Source organism: Nannospalax galili, unplaced genomic scaffold, assembly GCF_000622305.1.
Source record: "Nannospalax galili isolate Female #2095 unplaced genomic scaffold, S.galili_v1.0 scaffold652, whole genome shotgun sequence".
In the NCBI taxonomy this organism is placed as follows: domain Eukaryota; kingdom Metazoa; phylum Chordata; class Mammalia; order Rodentia; family Spalacidae; genus Nannospalax; species Nannospalax galili.
The window spans coordinates 2,463,408-2,482,628 of record NW_008332152.1 but is presented as its reverse complement, the minus strand read 5'-3'; the positions used below and the strand labels follow the sequence as shown (position 1 = coordinate 2,482,628).

At 56.8% G+C, this 19,221-nt stretch overlaps 3 protein-coding genes across 10 annotated transcripts in view; 1 reads left to right on the top strand and 2 right to left on the bottom strand.

Annotated features, from left to right (window-relative positions):
- Trpm2 (transient receptor potential cation channel subfamily M member 2) overlaps positions 1 to 634 on the bottom strand; it is a 68,417-nt gene extending 67,783 nt beyond the window's left edge. Inside the window, exon 1 of the mRNA XM_008827402.3 lies at positions 539 to 634. The gene's annotated coding sequence lies outside the window, so the exon portion shown is untranslated. The remainder of the gene's footprint in view (positions 1 to 538) is intronic.
- Positions 635 to 7,842: 7,208 nt separating this feature from the next.
- Positions 7,843 to 15,992, top strand: Cfap410 (cilia and flagella associated protein 410). 8 transcript variants are annotated; one of them, XM_029560786.1, is made up of 8 exons: positions 8,673 to 8,792; positions 9,985 to 10,003; positions 10,257 to 10,411; positions 10,753 to 10,799; positions 11,890 to 12,119; positions 13,302 to 13,473; positions 13,990 to 14,128; positions 14,892 to 15,992. In XM_029560786.1, the coding sequence occupies exons 4-8, from the start codon at positions 10,771 to 10,773 to the stop codon at positions 15,045 to 15,047; spliced, it is 726 nt and encodes a 241-aa protein (XP_029416646.1). In that variant the 5' UTR covers positions 8,673 to 8,792; positions 9,985 to 10,003; positions 10,257 to 10,411; positions 10,753 to 10,770; the 3' UTR covers positions 15,048 to 15,992. The 8 variants fall into 8 exon arrangements, with proteins under 8 accessions (XP_008825619.1, XP_029416644.1, XP_029416643.1 ...); XM_008827397.3 differs by lacking the exons at positions 8,673 to 8,792; positions 10,257 to 10,411 and adding an exon at positions 7,843 to 8,017; XM_008827396.3 differs by lacking the exon at positions 10,257 to 10,411 and having other exon boundaries at positions 8,628 to 8,792.
- A 2,219-nt stretch (positions 15,993 to 18,211) lies between these two features.
- Pfkl (phosphofructokinase, liver type) overlaps positions 18,212 to 19,221 on the bottom strand; it is a 26,080-nt gene continuing 25,070 nt past the window's right edge. Inside the window, exon 22 of the mRNA XM_008827395.2 lies at positions 18,212 to 18,663. Within this exon, the coding sequence (XP_008825617.1) occupies positions 18,516 to 18,663 (148 nt within the window). The 3' untranslated portion in view covers positions 18,212 to 18,515. The remainder of the gene's footprint in view (positions 18,664 to 19,221) is intronic.

The window sequence follows — 19,221 nt, the reverse complement described above, 5'->3', positions numbered from 1 at the left end:
TGGACACATTGGCCTGGAAAGCACTTCAGATAATCATAAACAGCTAGGCACCGGAGGGGACACAGGAGCTAGCACCCTGCGTCTCCTGTGAGGGTCCAAGCAAGAGCCTGGAGTCACTCTTCCGCTCCACAAGCCCCGATGGTGCTGGGACAGGATAGCCAGGGCGCTGCATGGTGCAGGCACAGACCACGTTGGCTGACGGTGCGCCTGCGCCCTGCATCAGCTCCCGAGCCTGTATACGGAGCATCTCGGACCCTCTCACCATCCCGACTTATGTCCCGGGGCACACCGTCCCCCACCCAGGCCCAAGCCTCTGCACCTGAGCCCAGGCCGCACCCCAGCCTGCACCCCGACCCAAGCCGCATTCCCTGCGCCCCAAGCACAACTCACACGCTCCTGAGTCAGCGCCCTAGAGCCTGCTCCGCGCTCATGCCCTGCCTGGACCCCTGTGACCTTCGATACCTTCCCCGCCTCCACCCTTGCACCCCACACTTCCTCCCCTAGCGTGCTGGGTCAGAGCCCCTACACCAGCTCGCACCTGCTCGGAAGCCGCGGGCCCCGGCGAGACGCCGCAGGACGCCCTGACCGCAATCTCTCTCTCGGTGGAGCGGAGCGTGCGTGGGTGCTGGGCTCAGCCTGGGTGGCCCGCCGCGCACTCTGCGTCACTCAGCCTCACAGCGCGGCCACTAAGAACGCACACGAAGCAGAGTTCTAGCATCCCCACCCGAGGGTCAGCCTCCTCCGGACACCTAGGCACAGACACAGGCGTTTGCTGTCAGAGGACCGGTCAAACACTCCACCACAGTGTGGAGAGCTCAAACCTTACCTTAAAGCCCTCAACAGAGCGGGAGGTCCCTGGGGTAGAGAGGTTGGGTACACAGGCGTTTGCTGTCAGAGGACCGGTCAAACACTCCACCACAGTGTGGAAAGCTCAAACCTTACCTTAAAGCCCTGAACAGAGGGGGAGGTCCCTGGGGTAGAGAGGTTGGGCGGGGGGAGGAAGGAATGGATATCCTAGGTGGACCCTAGCCGGGATGAGCCTCACTCACTCCCCGCAGAGCCTCAGGACCTTCTGCAGGCACTCTCACACTAGTGGGAGGAGGGACCCAAAATCAGAGACCACTCCCAGAGAGTGAGTCTGGACCCCAAGATTGGGGAAGCCTCAGGGCCTCCAAGAGTATCACACTGAGGGGGCACAGAGAGAGTCAGAAGGGCCAACCCCCAGCTTGAGCCTTCACGGGGCTGGCTTTAGCCAAAGATGCCCATGGTTACCCTGAGTGTCCTGCATCCAGCTCCTGGGAAGGCTGGCCCTGCACTGACTTCTGGAAAGATGATACGGCTTCCATGGCTTCCTCTGCCAGCCAGAGCACAGACCACCAGTCTTTCATCCCACAAAGCCACCCTCTACCCTCTCCCAATACTAGCAGGCAATGATACGGTGGATCTCCTGAGCCCCAGTGCCAGGAAAGTGAAGAGGATCCTATGGCCTCGGGGGATCTGTCTAGGGACTCCTGCCTGACCAGCAGCCCCTCATCTCCTCCCCTGGGTACCAGACCCCCATCCAGACCCCTGCCTCCGCTCTGGAAGGCCCTTCTGCAGCTGCCCTGTGGCTCTGCCGTCCCAGGTGAGCCACCTAGTCTGATGGTGTTCACCACTGAGGGGTGTCCACCATCTCCCCACTCAGTCACCACAGTCTGACGGATGGTGCACCACTTATGGAGCAGCACCTTATAGCTTCTTCACGACAAGTCATTAGGAACAAATGTAAAAAGGTCTGTTCCTCAAAGCAGTGGCCCCACGGATCACAGAACAGGCCGCTGTGCACGCAGCTGTTGGACCATCTGCTTTGCCCTGTTGGGCTGCACACTGCAGGGGCACCCAGATCTCTGTCCTGTCCGTGGCTATGTTCCCAGAGCCTGCAACTAGGGCTCACTGAGTGGTAGATTATAGGACAAGCTGCTACTCCCAGAAGAGGTGTCCAACCCCAGGGTAACACGTAAGGAAATGGGTACTCTCCCATGCCAGCTACACCCCGGCCCGTGCTCCTTCCCTAAGCCATCTCATTAACTGGAATCACTGTGGGCAGTTAATATTTCATAAGAGTGATCACAGCAGAGCCGGCTGATGGACAGACTGCCTCTGGTTTCAAGTAGTCTTGGGCCTCTGTGGGAATGTCATCTAAGGCAAAGCAGTTGATGAGCCGTTCATATCCCATGAAGCGTCTGTGTCGTGTTGCCCCAAGTGGCTCCTTCTCTTTTAGAGAAGAACACAGGTTACAAAAAGTCCACGTCCCATCTGCCAGGATGCCATCACAATGGCAATCATGAAATATCCTTCCATAAAAATGGTCATAAAACTCAGATGCAACTTGTGCTGATCTCGCCAGAAAGTCGCCTCCATTCAGACGAAGGAAATAGTCAGCACAAGGAGTTTTTACAGCACAGACATTATGCACACGTTAAAAATCCCCTGCTCAGGCAGCAAAAAGAAAACCACAAAAACATGGTGATTGGATGGCTCCTCGTGGAGGTCATGAACAACACACAGGAACTGCACAGAGGAGTGGGGGAGGTCTGAACCCAGAGCACCCAGCACAGCATCTATCCAGAATCAAACAGTAACTGCTGTGGGCTCTGTCCTGACTCCTCCGCTCTGCCCGTGTTAGGAAAACAGCCACCGGGAATGCTTAAAGTGAACGGGCATGGCTGTGTGCCAATAAAACTTTATTTACCAAAACAGACAGAGACCAGGTTTGGAACTGAGAAGCGAGCTCAAGAACAAGGGATGTCCTTACTTTTCCTTCACTGGGGGAGTCAACAGGTCCTCTGTACTCCATTCCAGAAACAGGACTTCTCCTGAAACTCGGTGTGTGTGTGTGGGGGGGGCGTGGGACAGGACAGGACGATGACAACATGACACTGCTGCAGGAGGGGGGTGTCACCATGGGAACTCTCCACTTACTATGCATTTCCTGAGCTTCTCTGACAGAGGGCACATCACATTCTGTAGGGACAGTGACAAAGTCACATGACATTTTAAATCAAAATCAACAGCTCCCAGCTGTTCTTCTCTCCTACTACGACCATTTTAAGACTCGCTATGGAGGGGCTGGAGAGATGGCTCAGCGGTTAAGAGCACTGACTGCTCTTGCAGAGGACCTGGGTTCGATTCCCAGCACCCACATGGCGGCTATGAACCGTCCTTAACTCCAGTTCCAGGGGAATCCAAAGCCCCTTCTGACCTCTGAGGCATTGCATGACAAGGGGTGCACTTACATACATGCAGGCAATACACTCATACACATAAAATAAAAAAATAATAATAAATAAAATTTTTAAAAAAAGACTCGCTATATACAGCATGACCAGCATGGGGCAGCCTCAGCAGAGGACAGACAGGCCCTTTGGATGACCAAGTCTTCCTTCCCTGAACACTATGCACGGATGTGATTTTCACACAGGAAATAATCATCCTAACATGAGCTTCATGCCTGTGCCCCACATGCATGTTTAAACCTCACTCCTAATGAGAACATGTTAAGAAAGGCAGTCTTTGGAGGTCACTAGGTCATGAGGGTGGAGCCCTTGCGGTAGGATTAGTGCCCTTGTGTAAAGGAGACATGGACTGCCTGTCTTCTCTCCACCATGTGTGGACACAGCCTCAAGACATGCTGACCTTGGGCTTCTACCTCTATAACTGCAAGCAGTCAATGCCTCCTGCTTCAGCCACTCAGTTACAGCAGCTGAAACGGGAGCAGGTATCATAGGGCCCACACTGTGCTTCCACTTGAAGAGACAGTGTCCTGGCCTGTGGCTTGACTGCATCTCACAAGAAGCCGAAGCCAGGCACCCATCCCAATCCCTCGAGGTTCCAGACTCTCAGAAACTGGGGGAGAAACATCTGTGTGACGTCTGGGGGATGTCTGTCACATAGCTGTCCTGACCAGCAGGTACCTAAAGATGGTGCAGGGTGGGATGACATTTGAGTGGAGCTAAGAGTAAAGGGTGAGCCTAGAATGAGGCTGGGGCCACTGTAATGGCTGAGAGAAACCAGATGTCCCCTGTGGCAACCTGTCCTGTGGAACCCCAGTGTGGACTCTGGAGCAGGAGGCAGCGTAGGTGACCATGACCATGAACTCCATGGCCATCCCTGGTCCTCAGCACCTTGGCCATCAGTGCCAGGAACACCCCCAGCAGGTTCAAACCATACAGGCGTTTATCACCATGTTACCAGTATGAGTGGAAATGGGCTCTGACTCAGAAAACCGCCACTGTGTCACACTTGGTAGGAAGGAGGGTCTGAGTTTTACCATTGCCTTTCAGGTAAAAGAGGAGGAGGCCAGACTGCAGATGAGACCACACTGTGACACAGGTATGACCAAGGGCCCTCTAAGGTCACAGCCTTCCGCGCTTTGCCATCTTGAGGCGGGGGGCGGGGGGTTCTGTCTGGGTGCCCAAACTGTCATTGTGACTGGTAGGGAACATGGCCTGGGGCTGTAGCTGCCTTGATCAGAGGGCGAGTCAATGGATACCAGATGTGAGCCATCAGGAGGTGGCCAGCAGCAGTCAGGTAACACACAGCACCCTGCCCTAATGCCAGTCCTCTTAAGACAAGACACCCATCAGGACCTGGTTTCAGGATCCCCCGTGACTGCAGCAGAAAGCAAGGGTACAGGCTCACCTGTGCACAGCAAGATCAGGCTGGCAGCAGCCTGTTGTTCCCCCAGCAACCACGGGACTAAGCAGCATAGCGTCCCCTGCTGGAGGAGAGAGTACTTGGCTTGTTCTCCATTCTACAGTCAGGGTAGTGCACAGCCAGTTCAGGAACAGCACATGACCCAGACTGGGCCAGTCCCAACGTGGGAGTTAGGAACTGGACAAAGCATTCTTCCTGCCAGACTGGGAGCTGTCAACTTTATGCCTGAGGTTGGAGACTGGTAGAGAGTGGACCCTGGGCCAGCAGAGCAAAGGATGAGCCAGGTCCTGAGCGCCGTGGTTGACCCTCAACTGGGCCATGCTTAAAGGCACTTCCGGTTTCTCAGCTATGGGAACTAAGGTTTCAGTTTTGATTTAAGTAAGTTGGGGTCACTTTTCTGCCTATGTCAGGGTTATTTCCAGGAAAAAACACTCTTGGATTTGAAAAAAAAATTGTTATACAAATGGGGCTTTACACAATTGCAACAGAGGAGGGAGTGGAAGTCTGAAAGGAGAAATTGGAGGTGCACGAAAGCCCCTTAAGCCCTCCTGAGTCAAGAGGAGGGGCACTGGCAGAACACTGGGAGCTAGGCGACCCCCACTGTGGACACAGGGCCAGCACGAGCAGAACTCAGAAGTAGTCTTGGGAGACTTCTGCCCTGAGTTTACAGCAAGGGATGCCAGGATCTATGGTGTTGCTTGGGGTGTGGGCAGGAGAGCTGTGAGGAGGGATTTTTGGCTACAGACCCAGAAGAACCCACCCAATACCCCCATCTCCCCATCTCTAACCACAGTGGCCTTCCTGCGTGGCAATGGCTGCTATACCCCCATCTTCCAGATCTTACATTCTTGCTGTTTATTTCTCTTTGGGTCAAGCATGGTCTGGAGCTGTGTGGAGTTCTGGGAACAAAGCTAAACCATGGTAATGCACCACAAAGCCATGTGCTTCAAATTCTTACATTAGAAATCTCACCTAGGACCTCCACTAACCCACATGCCCTGGAACAGCCATCATATATGATATAGCCTCCAGAGTCACCAGGGACTGGAGACCACATGACCAAGCCTCCTCCTCCTCCTCTCCATCCTCATAAACCACAGATGCCCAGCATAGCCACCCCTCAAAGAAGCAGGTACTTCCAGCCAGATGGTCCAGGGCTGCCAGAGTGCAGGGAGAAGTGGTTCCAGGGCAGCTGCCCAGCTCCTCAGGTCAGGGAAACTCACAAGGCCTGAAAGGCAAGGTCCTCCCCTGCTCCAGTCAGGCCTTTTGGGCTCCACACCTGTTCTAGTTTGCCTTCAATTACTAGAACGACAAAACACTCTGACCAATACCAACTTGGGAAGGAAAGGATCTATTTGTCTTACATCTCTCAGGTTATAGTTCATCAGGGCTGGAACCTAGAGGCAGGAGCTGGAGCTCAGGCCATGGAGGAATTGCCAAGGAGGTCTCAGTGGGGCTGTCAGAAGGCAAGGGCCAGATGCCAAGATTGGTAGAGCTGCAGAGCCAGGGTCCACCCCACAGCCTTGACCTGGCTTAGCTCGTTCTCTGCCTGTGCTGCCCTCACCTTCACCATTCCTGTTTAGTTAGAAGGGGGAGAAGCCAATGGAGCAAAACCCAGAGCTAGCACGGCAGTAACTCCACCGCCTCTTCCCAACGGTCTCAGCCTGCCAGCTTCTGGTACAACGTGGTGCAACTCCATCACAGGCCTAGGACTCTCCTAGGACCAAGGGAGAGCTGGCCAGAAGTTGGAGATGCCCTCCTCCTCCTGCCAAATGAACACGCCTGCGCTGTCTTGACCCTAAAGGCCAGCTGCCCTCTTACCCGTTTCCACCATCCATGGCCTCCCTGCATGGCCTCCACTGGCACAGAGGCTGTCTGTGAGCTCACCTGCCTGCCGTGTCAGCCGAACTGTGTCTTTCAGTTGAGGCCTCACTGTTCCTGCCTAGTGGTGAACAACACACGTGTAGGTCAGAGGACAGCTCTCAGGTGTTGGTTCTTCTCCTTCCACCATGGGAAACCTCAGGTTTTCAGGCTTACAAAACAAGTGTCCTGACCTGCTGAGTCATCTCGATGCCCTTTCACAGGGGTCTTGATGAAGGCAGGTCAGATCAGAACATGAAGTACTTAATAAGAAAGGGAAGGTAAGCGAGGTGTAGTGGCTCATTCCTTCAATCCCAGCACTGGGGAGGCAAGGGCAGTCAGATCTCTGTGAGTTCAAGGCCAGCCTGGTCTACATAGTGAGTTCCAGGACAGCTGGGGCTACAGAGAGACCCTGTCTCAAAAAGACAAAAATAAAAAAAAGAGAAGGGAGGGAGGGAGGAAGGGAGGAAGGGAGGGAGGGGAGGGGTCAGATGTGGGTAGGATGACTTAAGAGCTAAAGCTTGGTCAGAGACAGCCTGTCACCCCCAAAGGACCGGAGATCCCCAGTGCCTGAGTCAGGGTGTACGTGTAGGCTAGGTGAGGATATTAAAGTTTTCAACCTAAAAAGAAACTCAGAGCCAGAACAAATGAGTTCGATCAGTATTGCCTGAGGTGCAAGTTGACAGACTGCAGGCACAGAAAGGGGTGGGTGTCAAAGTTCGAGTGGTATTTTTTGTTTCTGTTTGTGTTTTCTTATGTGCGTGAGTACTTTAACTGCATGCATGTGAGAACGCCGGTGCACACAGTAATGCCCACGGAGACCAGAAGAGGGCTTCAGATCCCCTGGAACTGGAATTACCCGGGTCCCGGGTCCTCCGGGAAAGCAAGCAGTGCTCTCTTTTTTTTAATATTTATCATTTTATTTTATGTGTGCAGGTGGGCCCAGAAACCATTTCCGCGCGCATGCCCCGAGGCCCCGTCGCCCTTCCCGCCCCGCTTTCCTACCGCAGCTCCCCCCTGCCCAGCGTCCCGTGACCCCCGCTTCTCTGCCTTCCCCGCCCCGCGGCTCCGCCCAGGTTAGGCCCTGAGCCGCAGCTGCTGCACGCATGCGCACACAGGCCCGCGCCTCCCGAGGTCCCAGGGCGCAGAACCGGGCTCCTTGCGCATGCGCAGGGCCGGGTGCGTAGCCCGAGGGGAGGGGCGGAAGGGCGGAAGCCGGGCCGTCCCACTGCTCCCTTGTGGCTCCGCCCTCCCTTCCCGGCCGCCAATGGGGGATCATGCCCCGTCCCTAACGACTCAGGCCCCGCCCCTGGAGACGCGCCGCTGCCGCGGCCTCATATACTGGGGAGCGGAGGGCGCAGGGAGCGGGCGGGGGCTGCGGCGCCATGAAGCTGACGCGGAAGATGGTGCTGTCCCGGGCCAAGGCGTCGGAGCTGCACAGCGTGCGCAAGCTCAACTGCTGGTGAGGCCGCTGGGCATTCTGGGCGCGAGAGGAGCGGAGGCCCCTGCGGGTGACCAGGAGAAGGCCAGCCGTGTCCCACCCCGGGGACAGAGACCCAGGCCACCCCAGGCGTGCAGACCCACCCCGGGGACAGAGACCAAGGCCACCCCTGGCGTGCTGGCCCACCCCGGGGACAGAGACCCAGGCCACCCCAGGCGCAAGCAGTGCTCTCTTTTTTTTAATATTTATCATTTTATTTTATGTGTGCAGGTGGGCCCAGAAACCATTTCCGCGCGCATGCCCCGAGGCCCCGTCGCCCTTCCCGCCCCGCTTTCCTACCGCAGCTCCCCCCTGCCCAGCGTCCCGTGACCCCCGCTTCTCTGCCTTCCCCGCCCCGCGGCTCCGCCCAGGTTAGGCCCTGAGCCGCAGCTGCTGCACGCATGCGCACACAGGCCCGCGCCTCCCGAGGTCCCAGGGCGCAGAACCGGGCTCCTTGCGCATGCGCAGGGCCGGGTGCGTAGCCCGAGGGGAGGGGCGGAAGGGCGGAAGCCGGGCCGTCCCACTGCTCCCTTGTGGCTCCGCCCTCCCTTCCCGGCCGCCAATGGGGGATCATGCCCCGTCCCTAACGACTCAGGCCCCGCCCCTGGAGACGCGCCGCTGCCGCGGCCTCATATACTGGGGAGCGGAGGGCGCAGGGAGCGGGCGGGGGCTGCGGCGCCATGAAGCTGACGCGGAAGATGGTGCTGTCCCGGGCCAAGGCGTCGGAGCTGCACAGCGTGCGCAAGCTCAACTGCTGGTGAGGCCGCTGGGCATTCTGGGCGCGAGAGGAGCGGAGGCCCCTGCGGGTGACCAGGAGAAGGCCAGCCGTGTCCCACCCCGGGGACAGAGACCCAGGCCACCCCAGGCGTGCAGACCCACCCCGGGGACAGAGACCAAGGCCACCCCTGGCATGCAGGCCCACCCCGGGGACAGAGACCAAGGCCACCCCAGGAGTGCAGGCCCACCCCGGGAACAGTGACTGAGGCTGCCCCAGGCCCACTTTGAGGAGGGCCAGTGACTCAGGGACACAGCTCCAGATGTGCTAACAGCTGAGGGGCTCTCACTAGTGCTGGGACAGATAGTCCCACTGTGGCTGATACCCGAAGGCCAAGTTGCTTAATGGCATGTCTACAGAAAGAGAGGGACTGGGAAGAGGTGAAGTTGTAAAGTCCTGATTCCATGATGCTGGGGAGGGCTGTGCCCAGGTGACCTGGCCTGGGAGACAGCCAGGGACATAGATGCTATGGGATGGATGCAGACTCAAAGACAGAGACTGAGCCTCAATGAGACAGGAAGACCAGGATTCTGGGGGAGGCTGCCTGTAGTTGAGGTTTGAAAGGTCAACAGGTAGTTCCTGGGGACTCAGGTGGGACACCATGCCCAGGGTGTCCTGGAAGGGGCACAGCCAGTGCAGACCCTTGCTCCTGGCGGTGTTGGCATGCCACTGGACAGATTGAGCTTTGCAGTGTTAATTAAAAGCCTTTCTCTGCCCGGCACATCTGGTGTTGGGCCACAGTCCCCTCTGTCCTCGGCTTTTGAGAATGCCCTTCTTTGTTTAGTCTGTATGGCTGGGCTTCCTCTCTGCAGGCAGAAACAGCAACCCATTGCAGGCCTATGAAGTTGGCTTCATAAGTTGCATGTTCAGCCTTTGAACGTGGCCTCTTAGGAAGCTGCCTTTGTCTATTTTAGCAAAGGAAAATGACCTGCCACCAGAGACTGGGAAGGGTCAATCTTGGGCCCTGCAGACAGAAGTGTGCATCAGGTGTGCAGTTGTGTCGGAAATCAGCCTGTATCTGACACCTTTTTCAGTCATCTGCGCAGCTACACTTTCTTTTTCACTGTGCCTTTCAGAGCATAGGCTCTTCATAGGCAGGCATTTGTCATTGGCTTGGGGATTTTTGCTATTTTTATTCAACAAGATTAAAGTCTATCTGTCTTTTCTTCCCCAGGGGCAGCCGGCTCACAGATGTAAGTGTTGCCTTAAAATATCCAAGTGGCCTGGCCTCCAAGCTAGAGCCTCTCATAGAAGAATAAAGGGACATTATAGTCATCCGTTCAGTCCCATGTCACTTGCTGGTTCAGAGGAGGGTGCAGAGTCAAAGCTCTGCTCTGGAAAGGGGCCCAGGTGGTTTTCTTCAAGGATCATGCATTGTCAAAGGCTGTCTGCCTGGCCTCCTGTGAGTTGGCTCAGCTTCAGGATGCCCCCTTCCCCCCATGGCAGGCAGAGACTGACCAGCATGCAGAACTGGGACTGTGGGGCCAGCCCAGGGCCCAGGTCTGCTCTGCAGACCTGACATTGTGAAGATCCACTTGCAATTCTGCTTTGAGCCTGCTTCCATCAGCAAGGAGAGCGTCCACCCTCTCCTTGTACCTCAGGTACAGCAGGAAGAAATGTTCTGCATCCCAGCATAGGGCATCGTGAGATCCCTGGCTAATGTCCTTTGAAGGCATTGAAAACAGTGATCCTGTCTCTACAGCTGGCAGCGATTGATACTGTCTTAAAGTGCCACACAGAAGCACTCAGCCCAGTGTGGCACACAGGATTCCCCTTCAGAGACAAACTTGTAGCAGGCTTCTCTGAGCACCCTAGTTGTACAAAGCTAGACCCCTTGGCCCTGAATGCAGGTGACAGAGCTCAGGACAGATGTCTCTCCTGACCTGAGAAGTGGCAGCAGGACACTGTTGCCGACTTAGCAACCCCGTTCTTTCCTCCCTAGATTTCCATATGCCGGGAGATGCCCAGCCTGGAAGTGATCACACTCAGGTACCTGACTCTGTGTTGCCCTAGTCTTGGGGTGTGGAAGCCGTAGGGAGCCTCACATCCCTCCTGTAGGTCTCAGGGAAGAGAGGAAACCTGGAAGCTCTCAGCACAGTTTGAGAAGGCAGCTTCCAGTGATGACAGGGAGGTCGAATGGGGCCATGAGCGCCTGGCCCTCCTGTAGCCGGCTCCTGCCCCCTTTCTCAGGGACTCACCTGAGTCTCCTCCTAACAGCTCCTTTCCCCTGCTTGCCCTGTTGCAGCCACTGCCCAGCCTTGGTCTTAACACCCCAGGCAGTCTCTGTGTACTCACAGCTGTAGTCAGGCAGGGTCTAAAGACTGGCCTGGCCAGCCCTCCCTGTGGCCACATCTGCCCTCAAGGACCCCGACTTCTGCCTTCCTGGTTCCTCCACCTCCAGGAGCTCCACCTGTCTCTGGATTCCCTTCTCCCACCCTGGGACCCAGGATGGGGCTGATATTTGTGGACGCTGCTGCCTGCTAAGTGCTGACATGGGTGTGTTTGCTGTGTCAGCATGGTGTCAAGTGTCCTTTTTGGTAGCGTGCTCCCCACCAGAGCGACCCTGTAGGAAGGAACATGTGGAAGCGTGTGTCAGTGGGGATCTTCAGGGTCTGATGTGTGCTCCACATGTCTCTTTCTATGATGTGTTCACTTACCTACGGGATGGAAATCAACTCTGTCCTCTATTTCTCTTTAGCCTGGGGTTCTGGACGTCAAAGCCGATATCTGTGTGACATGGAGCTTGTGGGTATTTCTGCACAAGTTTAACCAGTGCCTGCTTTGGGGCTGTGTGTCCCTTAGGGACTCAGTGTCCTCACCTACAAATGAGTGTAAAGCATCTCTCTGCCATGTGATGCCCTGACGTGTAAATGCACAGCTCCGGCTGCAGAGCAGCCCGCCCAGTGCCTCAAGTTAAGGGGTTCCCCCTTAGGCTGCCTCCCTGTCCTTGACCTGCTTGACTTTGATCTGCTTCTGAGGGCAAGACCTTTTTCCAGTGCTCACAGATGAAGCAGACCCACAAGTAGAGGCTCCTGGCCCACATGGGTCTCCTAACAGCATGCTGGTGCTGGTCCCACAGCGTCAACAGTGTCTCGACTCTGGAGCCTGTGAGCAGCTGCCAGCGCCTGAGTGAGCTGTACCTGAGGAAGAACTGCATCCCCAGCCTGGATGAGCTGTTCTACCTGAAGGACCTGCCACACCTCAGGGTGCTGTGGCTGGCAGAGAATCCATGCTGCGGCCCCAGCCCCCACCTCTACCGCATGACCGTCCTGCGCAACCTGCCCCACCTGCAGAAGCTGGACAACCAAGGTAGGTCCCACACCGCCCGCCCGCCAACTTCAATAAGGCGGCCCCCAGTAGGGAACCTCCCAGGGGAGCTTTCAGACGTGCCGTTTCATTCTTGACACCCATTGCAGCGTTGGTGCCCACAGGGCTCCTGGCTGTGCACCCACCCTGGCTTCCATACCCCAGCAGCCTCTCCTCCTTTTTCCTTCCTCCACAAGGAGCATCTTCTTCACGACATGGCAAGGATGTGCCCGTGTGGTGACTGGGCAGTGTGTGGGCCAGGGCAGCATGTGGTGACTGGGCAGCGTGTGGTGTCAGGGCAGCGTGTGGTGACTGGGCAGCATGTGGTCCAGGGCAGCATGTGGTGACTGGACAGTGTGTGGGCCAGGGCAGCGTGTGGTGACTGGGCAGCGTGTGGGCCAGGGCAGCGTGTGGTGACTGGACAGTGTGTGGTGTCAGGGCAGCGTGTGGTGATTGGGCAGCGTGTGGTGACTGGACAGTGTGTGGTGACTGGACAGTGTGTGGTGATTGGGCAGCGTGTGGGCCAGGGCAGCGTGTGGTGACTGGGCAGCGTGTGGGCCAGGGCAGCGTGTGGTGACTGGACAGTGTGTGGTGGCACAGCAGCATGTGGTGGCATGGCAACGTGTGGTTGCAGGGCAGCGTCTGATCCCATGTGTGTGTCAGGGTGGCGGGTCCTGATGTGGGCCCTTGGTAGGGTTCAGTTCACTGACTCCAGAGACTGACGTCCTTCCTGATTGTCGACTGGGCTCATAGCATGCCAGTTTCTGACCCTCATCAGTTATTTAGAATTTTTTCCCAAATACTTTGAATAAACAGTGTGAAGAAGTTGCCTGTGTGTGAAGTGAGGTAAATACAGGAAGCCCATTCTGTATTGTAATTTGCCTTAGGACTGGAAATATAGCTTAGCGGGAGAGGGCCTGCTAGTGTACATAAGGCACTGGGTTCAACCGCAGCACCTCAGGAATTTGTCTTGATTGGAGTTTTTGCTCCCAGGAGATGCCAGAGTTGAGGCTCACAAGTCCCCTTGGCTGTCTGCTAAGGGGCACTGGGGCTGGGGAGAGGAGTAGACAGTAGCCAGAGACGACCCCCACCCGGTGCACACAGCAGACACAGGTGTGTTGAGGCTCCAAGGAGGCCAGGGCTGAGCGGGACTGTGCACTCTAACGTTTTCTTGTCCTCCCCAAGCTGTGACCGAGGAAGAACTAACACGTGCACTAATGGAGGGAGATGAGATCACTGCTGCCCCCGGCAGAGATGGTGCAGGCAATGGGTGTCCCAAGCCCTCCTACACCCTCAGCTCTGACAGCTCCACACCTGAGACCAACCAGAGCCTGCTGAGCTACACGGAGGAGGCAGAGTAAGCTAGTAGGGAGCAGGCCCACTGTCCCCACAGCCTCCTTAGCTAGGTGAGGCTCCTGTGTGTCCTGCTGGGAAGAGGGAGGGGAGCGAGTTCCAGCTCAGAGTGTGGTAGCCTGTGCCAATGGGCAGGGAAGGAAGCAGACCTGTGTGAGAGGGCAGGAGCAGTGTGTGGGCCTATGGTGCTCCTCACGTGGCTGGGAATTGGGCATTCTGGGGCTGGTTATGACTGCGCTGATCAGAAGTGATGTCGGAAGACTATGTCCTTCAGAGGGGCCCCAGGCAGAGTTCCACATGGCAGGCAAGGCCTCCTGTCTCCCATCTTGTGGGAAGTATTTCAATGTGAGTTCTGTGGGACTGGCTGCAGGCCACTCTCCTGCTCTGACTCCTGCCAGCGTCATTTCTGTGGAGCGCCTGTCCCGAAGCCCTAGATAGATGGCATTACTGTCTCTGCTCTATAGTGGGGTCACTTGCCAGTTTGACAAATAGTGTCTCTTCACTGGGATTCGACATGCAGATTGCTGTGCCTGGAGCCCTCCAACCCTCACCATCTCCTTACTGGCAGTGTCCAGGGTCAGCTTGGCTCAAAGACTTCTGCTGGGGGCCAGTCTCCTTCCTTCTCACAGAGGGATGCTTTGAGGAGTCACAAGAACAGGGTAAGTTGCCACTGCATCCTCTGCAAGAGAGCAGAAGCCATGGGAGGGGCGTAGCATCCTTTGGGGATCCCAGGTCTATGTCTGGCTTATAGGAAGATAGAGGGTGATGCATGAGGCAAGGGCCATAGCACCAGGCTCAGCTGTGCTCTCCCCTTCTGGCCGACCAGAGGCCCTCCCTTCTAGGTCACTCTGCTCAGGGTACCTTCCCTCCCTCCCTTTCCACTTGCTGTCCCCATCAGTTCCAAGCAGGTGTGCTGCCCACATGCTCTGCTCCTTCTGCAAGTCCTCGAAGTGCTCAGCAGAGAGTTGCCAGAGGCATCAGTCTTCAGGTGCCCATGTGTGCCTAGCAGGCATCCTCCAGCCGGCCTCTCCTGCTGGCTGCCCCTGGCCAGCACCTCTGGAGCAAGAACACAAATAGCCCTGGGGAACTACAGGGGCCTTGGTGTGCTGCAGAGGTTGGGGGTCAGATAGTGCTGCGGAGGTCAGGGTTCGAAGTGAGTCACTTCTAGCTTGTTCCTCCTGCTGAGCCACAGTGTCCCTCAAGGGTATTTGGGAAACACCCTTGTCCTCCCGCTTTGTATGAGAGGCTATCACTCTGAGCTGTCCTGGGCCCTTGCTTTGTGCCTTGGTTTCTCCATCTGAAGCTAAGCCACAGACCCAAGGCTGAGTGAACTGATAGGAAGCAGTGTACCAGTGTTTGTGCTGTGACCTTCCTGGCTTGGAAGGCTGAACCCTGACTGTTCACCCTGAAATGGGGTGCCAGGCCCCAGGTCACTCTCTTTGTCCCCAGAACATCTTGACTGCCATCCTGCTGCTGCTACGGGAGCTGGACACAGAGGGACTTGAGGCTGTCCAGCAGACTGTGGGCAGCCGGCTCCAGGCACTGCACCGGCTGGAACCCCCGGAGGACATGGAGTGACCTCATACACCCAGCACCTGGATCCTGCTCCATCTTTGCAGAAACACAGCTCTACCTGGAAAGCCTCTTTCAGTGTTCCTGCCATCAGGCCAGTACAGGGGCAGCCACACTAGCTGGGCAGACCCTCTCCTGTGTCCAGGGCTGGCAGAGATACTGCCCACCAGGATGGTCCCTGGGACTTAGCTACAGAGGCCTTGATGTTCTGGGCTCCCCCACCCCCGACCCCTCAGGGAGGGCTGTGCGGGCCATCCCCTCCAATAAAGTACTTTCCGTCTGGGCTCCTCTCTCAGTGGGAGGCGCAGCCCTGACCTTGGGTCCGTGCTGCTTCTCAGCAGCTGGGGGAACCCTGCAGTGTTGCTGCCTGTGTCAGTCCTGTCATTGGGCTGGTTTCTGTCCTCACAGAGATGGCGGAAATGTCATGTAGACACTGCCTCAGTGTCCGTAGCTGGCACCACAGCTGGCCCTGCTCGGGAGGGTGTCTGCTCAGGACAAGGCTGGGCAGGACACGCCTCCCCTTGTTTCCCTTCAGGAGTCATTGTGTTGGGTTCACCCAGAGTGGACAGTCACAGGCCTGTGTCTGCTTGCCATTTTGAGGCATCAGATGTCTCAATCAAGTCTTTATTAGAACACGTGAGGGTCACTGTGACTTACCCACCAGGCAGGGCCACCTTGGTGCCTTGGGGTGGGCTTGCGCTTGTAGAGAACAGAGAGGTGTAGGTTAGCATGTGAGACGACAGAAAGGACCCCATCACCTACTGAGAGCTATGCTCAGGGCAGAGCATGCCCAACAAAGCCTTCTGCAGATAATAGACTGGCTCTGTAAATGACCTGTGGAGGGTTTTGATACTGAAGACCCAGGCCTTTCAGCCTTTGACCTCTCTCCAGCTCTGGCCCATTTCTAATCTTGGAAGTGCCTTTTCCCTTAATAAACTGTTTCTACCACTATCAATGTGTCCCTGGTCCAATTTCTTGTTCTAGAACATACGAACCTAGAAATCCAGCAGGATACCTGTAATATCCTGTAATATCCTGGCATTCCTCCTCCCGCACATCTTTGAACTCAGGGATGCGAGAACTGGACCAGTTGGGGTGAGCTCCCAGCTCCCGATTGCCTTTCCCTCCTCAGCCTCCTCTGCCCACATGGAACAAGGTACAGTGTGTCACTCTACCTGGAGCTGAGTGAGACCTTCAGCCCTTCCAATTTGTCCAGGCACACCTCCTTGGACAAAGCAGAAATTGACACCAGGGGTGGAGGTGCCCCTCCCAGCTCACAGCCCAGAGCACTGAGGCCAGGAGGCACTATCCCTGGAACGATGGATGTGCAGAAGTGAGCACAGGGAGGAGGTGGCCGCTCTGCACCCTGGACATCACCCGAGGCCAATGCTGTTACCCAGTGGCTGCTGTGCAGCTGAGCAGGTGGATGCTCAATCTGCCAGGATACGCCAAGTTCCATGGAACCAGGCCGCAAGGCAGTGACCAGATCCCACCTGACCATGACTAGAATGAGGTGCCAAGCCTCACAAGTTCTGTGTCCAGATCTCCTGCCCCTTGGTGCCCGCCCTCATTGTGTGGAGCCATCTGTGTGGTTGGTGCTGCTGATTTTCAAGAGGAACAGAAATCAGATGCCAGCCACAGCTTGCTTGTCTCCAGACCCTGAGCCGCCTTCGATGGAGTCAGTCTCTTGGTGGACAGACTCATGGGGACTCTAGAACATCCCTGTGACTCCCCAAGCAGGAACGCTGAAGCCTGGTCGCTGGGAAACTGAAGCAGCAATGAGGGACCTTGTGATGGTCTGTGAGGGCATGTCCAGGAAGGACTGGTGATGGGGGGAGAAGACCCCAGGGTGGAAGCACCTCCCCCAGCAGCAGCCCAGATACAGAGTTTGAGGGAAAAGCCATGCTGCCTGCCTTCCCTTCTTGCTGGTCAGTGTGTCTACCCTGTTGTCCTTGCAGCCACCACCAGCCATCCTTCACTGACACCAGAACCCAGCTGCTGCTTCCAGTGTGGACTGAGCACCATACTCTCCAGGAATCCTCCAGGCCCTCTGCACCAGACTGCTGAGGCATCCAGCCTCTCAGACTAAGCAGCTACCAGTACAGTCTCTTCAGCATGCAGCCAGCCATCATTGGACTAGTCTGTGTAAGCCAGTCTAGTGAATCCCCTTTCTAACGTCAGATCACAAGTCTGCCTCTGTGGACAAGTGTGACATGACGTGCAACAGGTGAGGGCTGGTAAGTGGGCTCAGCATTCTGCTTTGACGGAAATTTCCCAAACTTCCCTTATCACCCCAAGATCTACTTAGCCTCCCTGCCTGAAACCAGCCTTCCTTCTGACAATGGGCAGAATGCAAGGACACAGACAGAACAGACCCCCCACCTGCTGTCCTGCTGCTATCCATGGTGGGCTGGGTACCAAACTGAGGGTGGCAAGACAGCGGCTCCCCAGTACACAGCAAGGTCTTGGAAAGAGCTACTCCATGGGCCAGCACCTCACCTGGTCTAGTAATGCCCAACCAGCCCAGGCCCACGGGGAGACCCTTGCCTAAGGATACTCCTTCTAATGAGGCCTGTAGGCCTCCAGCCACAACCTTGACCTTGACAGTACACAAGAGCTAAGAGCAGCCGCCACCTGCTGGAAGTACCCAGTCACTGCAGGGGGACGAGCCCAGGAGCCCAGCAGAGGCTTGTACAGAAACCTAAACTGTCCTTGACAAGAGGATTAGGGCAGGATCTGAGGTGGGTGTGGCCAGGTCACTGCCCTTCACAGGCTTCTCTGAGGTTCCGGACTAGGTGCCTCCCAGGACTGCCTGGGGGTGAGTGACTAGCCATGGCCCCTATGGTGACAAGTCTCCCCTCACACACCCAGTATCCCCAAGGCTGCCTCACATCAGACACTGCCCATGGGCTGAGACCCAAGCTGGGGCTGAGGCTAGAGACCATTTAGAGGCAAATGTAGGACCCACAACAGGCTCTAAAGCCCTCCACAGCCCCTTTGCCCCTCAGGCAGAGCTGAGAGGGACTCAGGTGCCCCTGGTGCCCCCACCCTACCCCAGGGTAGTCACTACCATCTGTTCTCATAGAGTAGTTGTGGGTAAGGCTTACACTTGAGCCCTGCCAACTCCTTCCCTTGACACCCTACAGGCTATGCCTTCCAGGTGACCAGACTCTAGTCAGGGTGACTTTATTTCTAGAAAAGGTGAGGCTCTGCTGAACCACGTGCTGAGGCAGCCAGCTGGCCAGTAAGGGGGAGGGGCAGTGTGAATACATTCAGCCAGGGCTAGAAGGTGGGGGCCTCGGTGCTCTGTCCTGCAGGCAGCTTGCCAGGAGGCCTGATGGGCAGCTGGGGGAGGAGAGCCTTTGAGCAGCAGAGGAGACCTCCCGACCCCTGCCACAGGCTCCATTCCATGCCAGAGGCTGTGACCACTGCTGGAAGGAGAGAGTCCAGGGAGGCAGGCAGGGTGGTGAGGCCTCAGAAGCCCTTATCCATGCTCAGGCTGCGGCGCGTGACATGCTCCAGCTCCCCTGACACATAGTCCGCCATGCTGATGCGGTAGTGCGCCAGCATCTTCAGCATCAGTCGCAGGTTCAGCCACCACTGCTCCCGGGGCATGCGGTGCCTGCACAGGAAGTCAGGGTCAGGTAGTTAAGGGTGCGATCCCTATGCTTCCCTAACCTCTGAATACCTCAGTACTGTTGGTAACTAGGTGGTACCTAGGGCACATCTGGGTGCTCCATCCCTCAGTAGCCTTGAGGACCACAGAGATGGGGTCAGGTGCAAGGGCCTCAGGCTAACCAGCCTGCTCATCCCAACCCCTCCCCACTCTTCCCAGAGTCAGCCTCAGAACACCTGGATGTGACCCCTGTTCCCCAAGGCCTGGTGGGGACCCTGTATGTGTGGAGGGGAAAGTCTGGGCCTCAGGGTCCTCCACTATCCAGGGTCCTCCCCCATCCAGGGTCCTCCCCACCCAGGGTCCTCCCCCATCCAGGGTCCTCCCCTTCCAGGATCCTCCCCATCCAGGGTCCTCCCCTTCCAGGGTCCTTCCCTTCCAGGTTCCTCCCCCATCCAGGGTCCTCCCCCTTCCAGGGTCCTCCCCTTCCAGGGTCCTCCCCCATCTAGGGTCCTCCCCATCCAGGGTCCTCCCCCATCCAGGGTCCTCCCCACCCAGGGTCCTCCC

Excerpts from the sequence above, each read along its gene's own strand:
- Cfap410 (XM_029560783.1), top strand. The coding sequence starts at position 8,598 with ATGGGGGATCATGCCCCGTCCCTAACGACTCAGGCCCCGCCCCTGGAG. Across the intron at positions 10,800-11,889 it reads CTGGAAGTGATCACACTCAG|CGTCAACAGTGTCTCGACTC; the intron begins GTACCTGACTCT and ends CTGGTCCCACAG. Across the intron at positions 14,129-14,891 it reads TGAGGAGTCACAAGAACAGG|GCCCCAGGTCACTCTCTTTG; the intron begins GTAAGTTGCCAC and ends ATGGGGTGCCAG.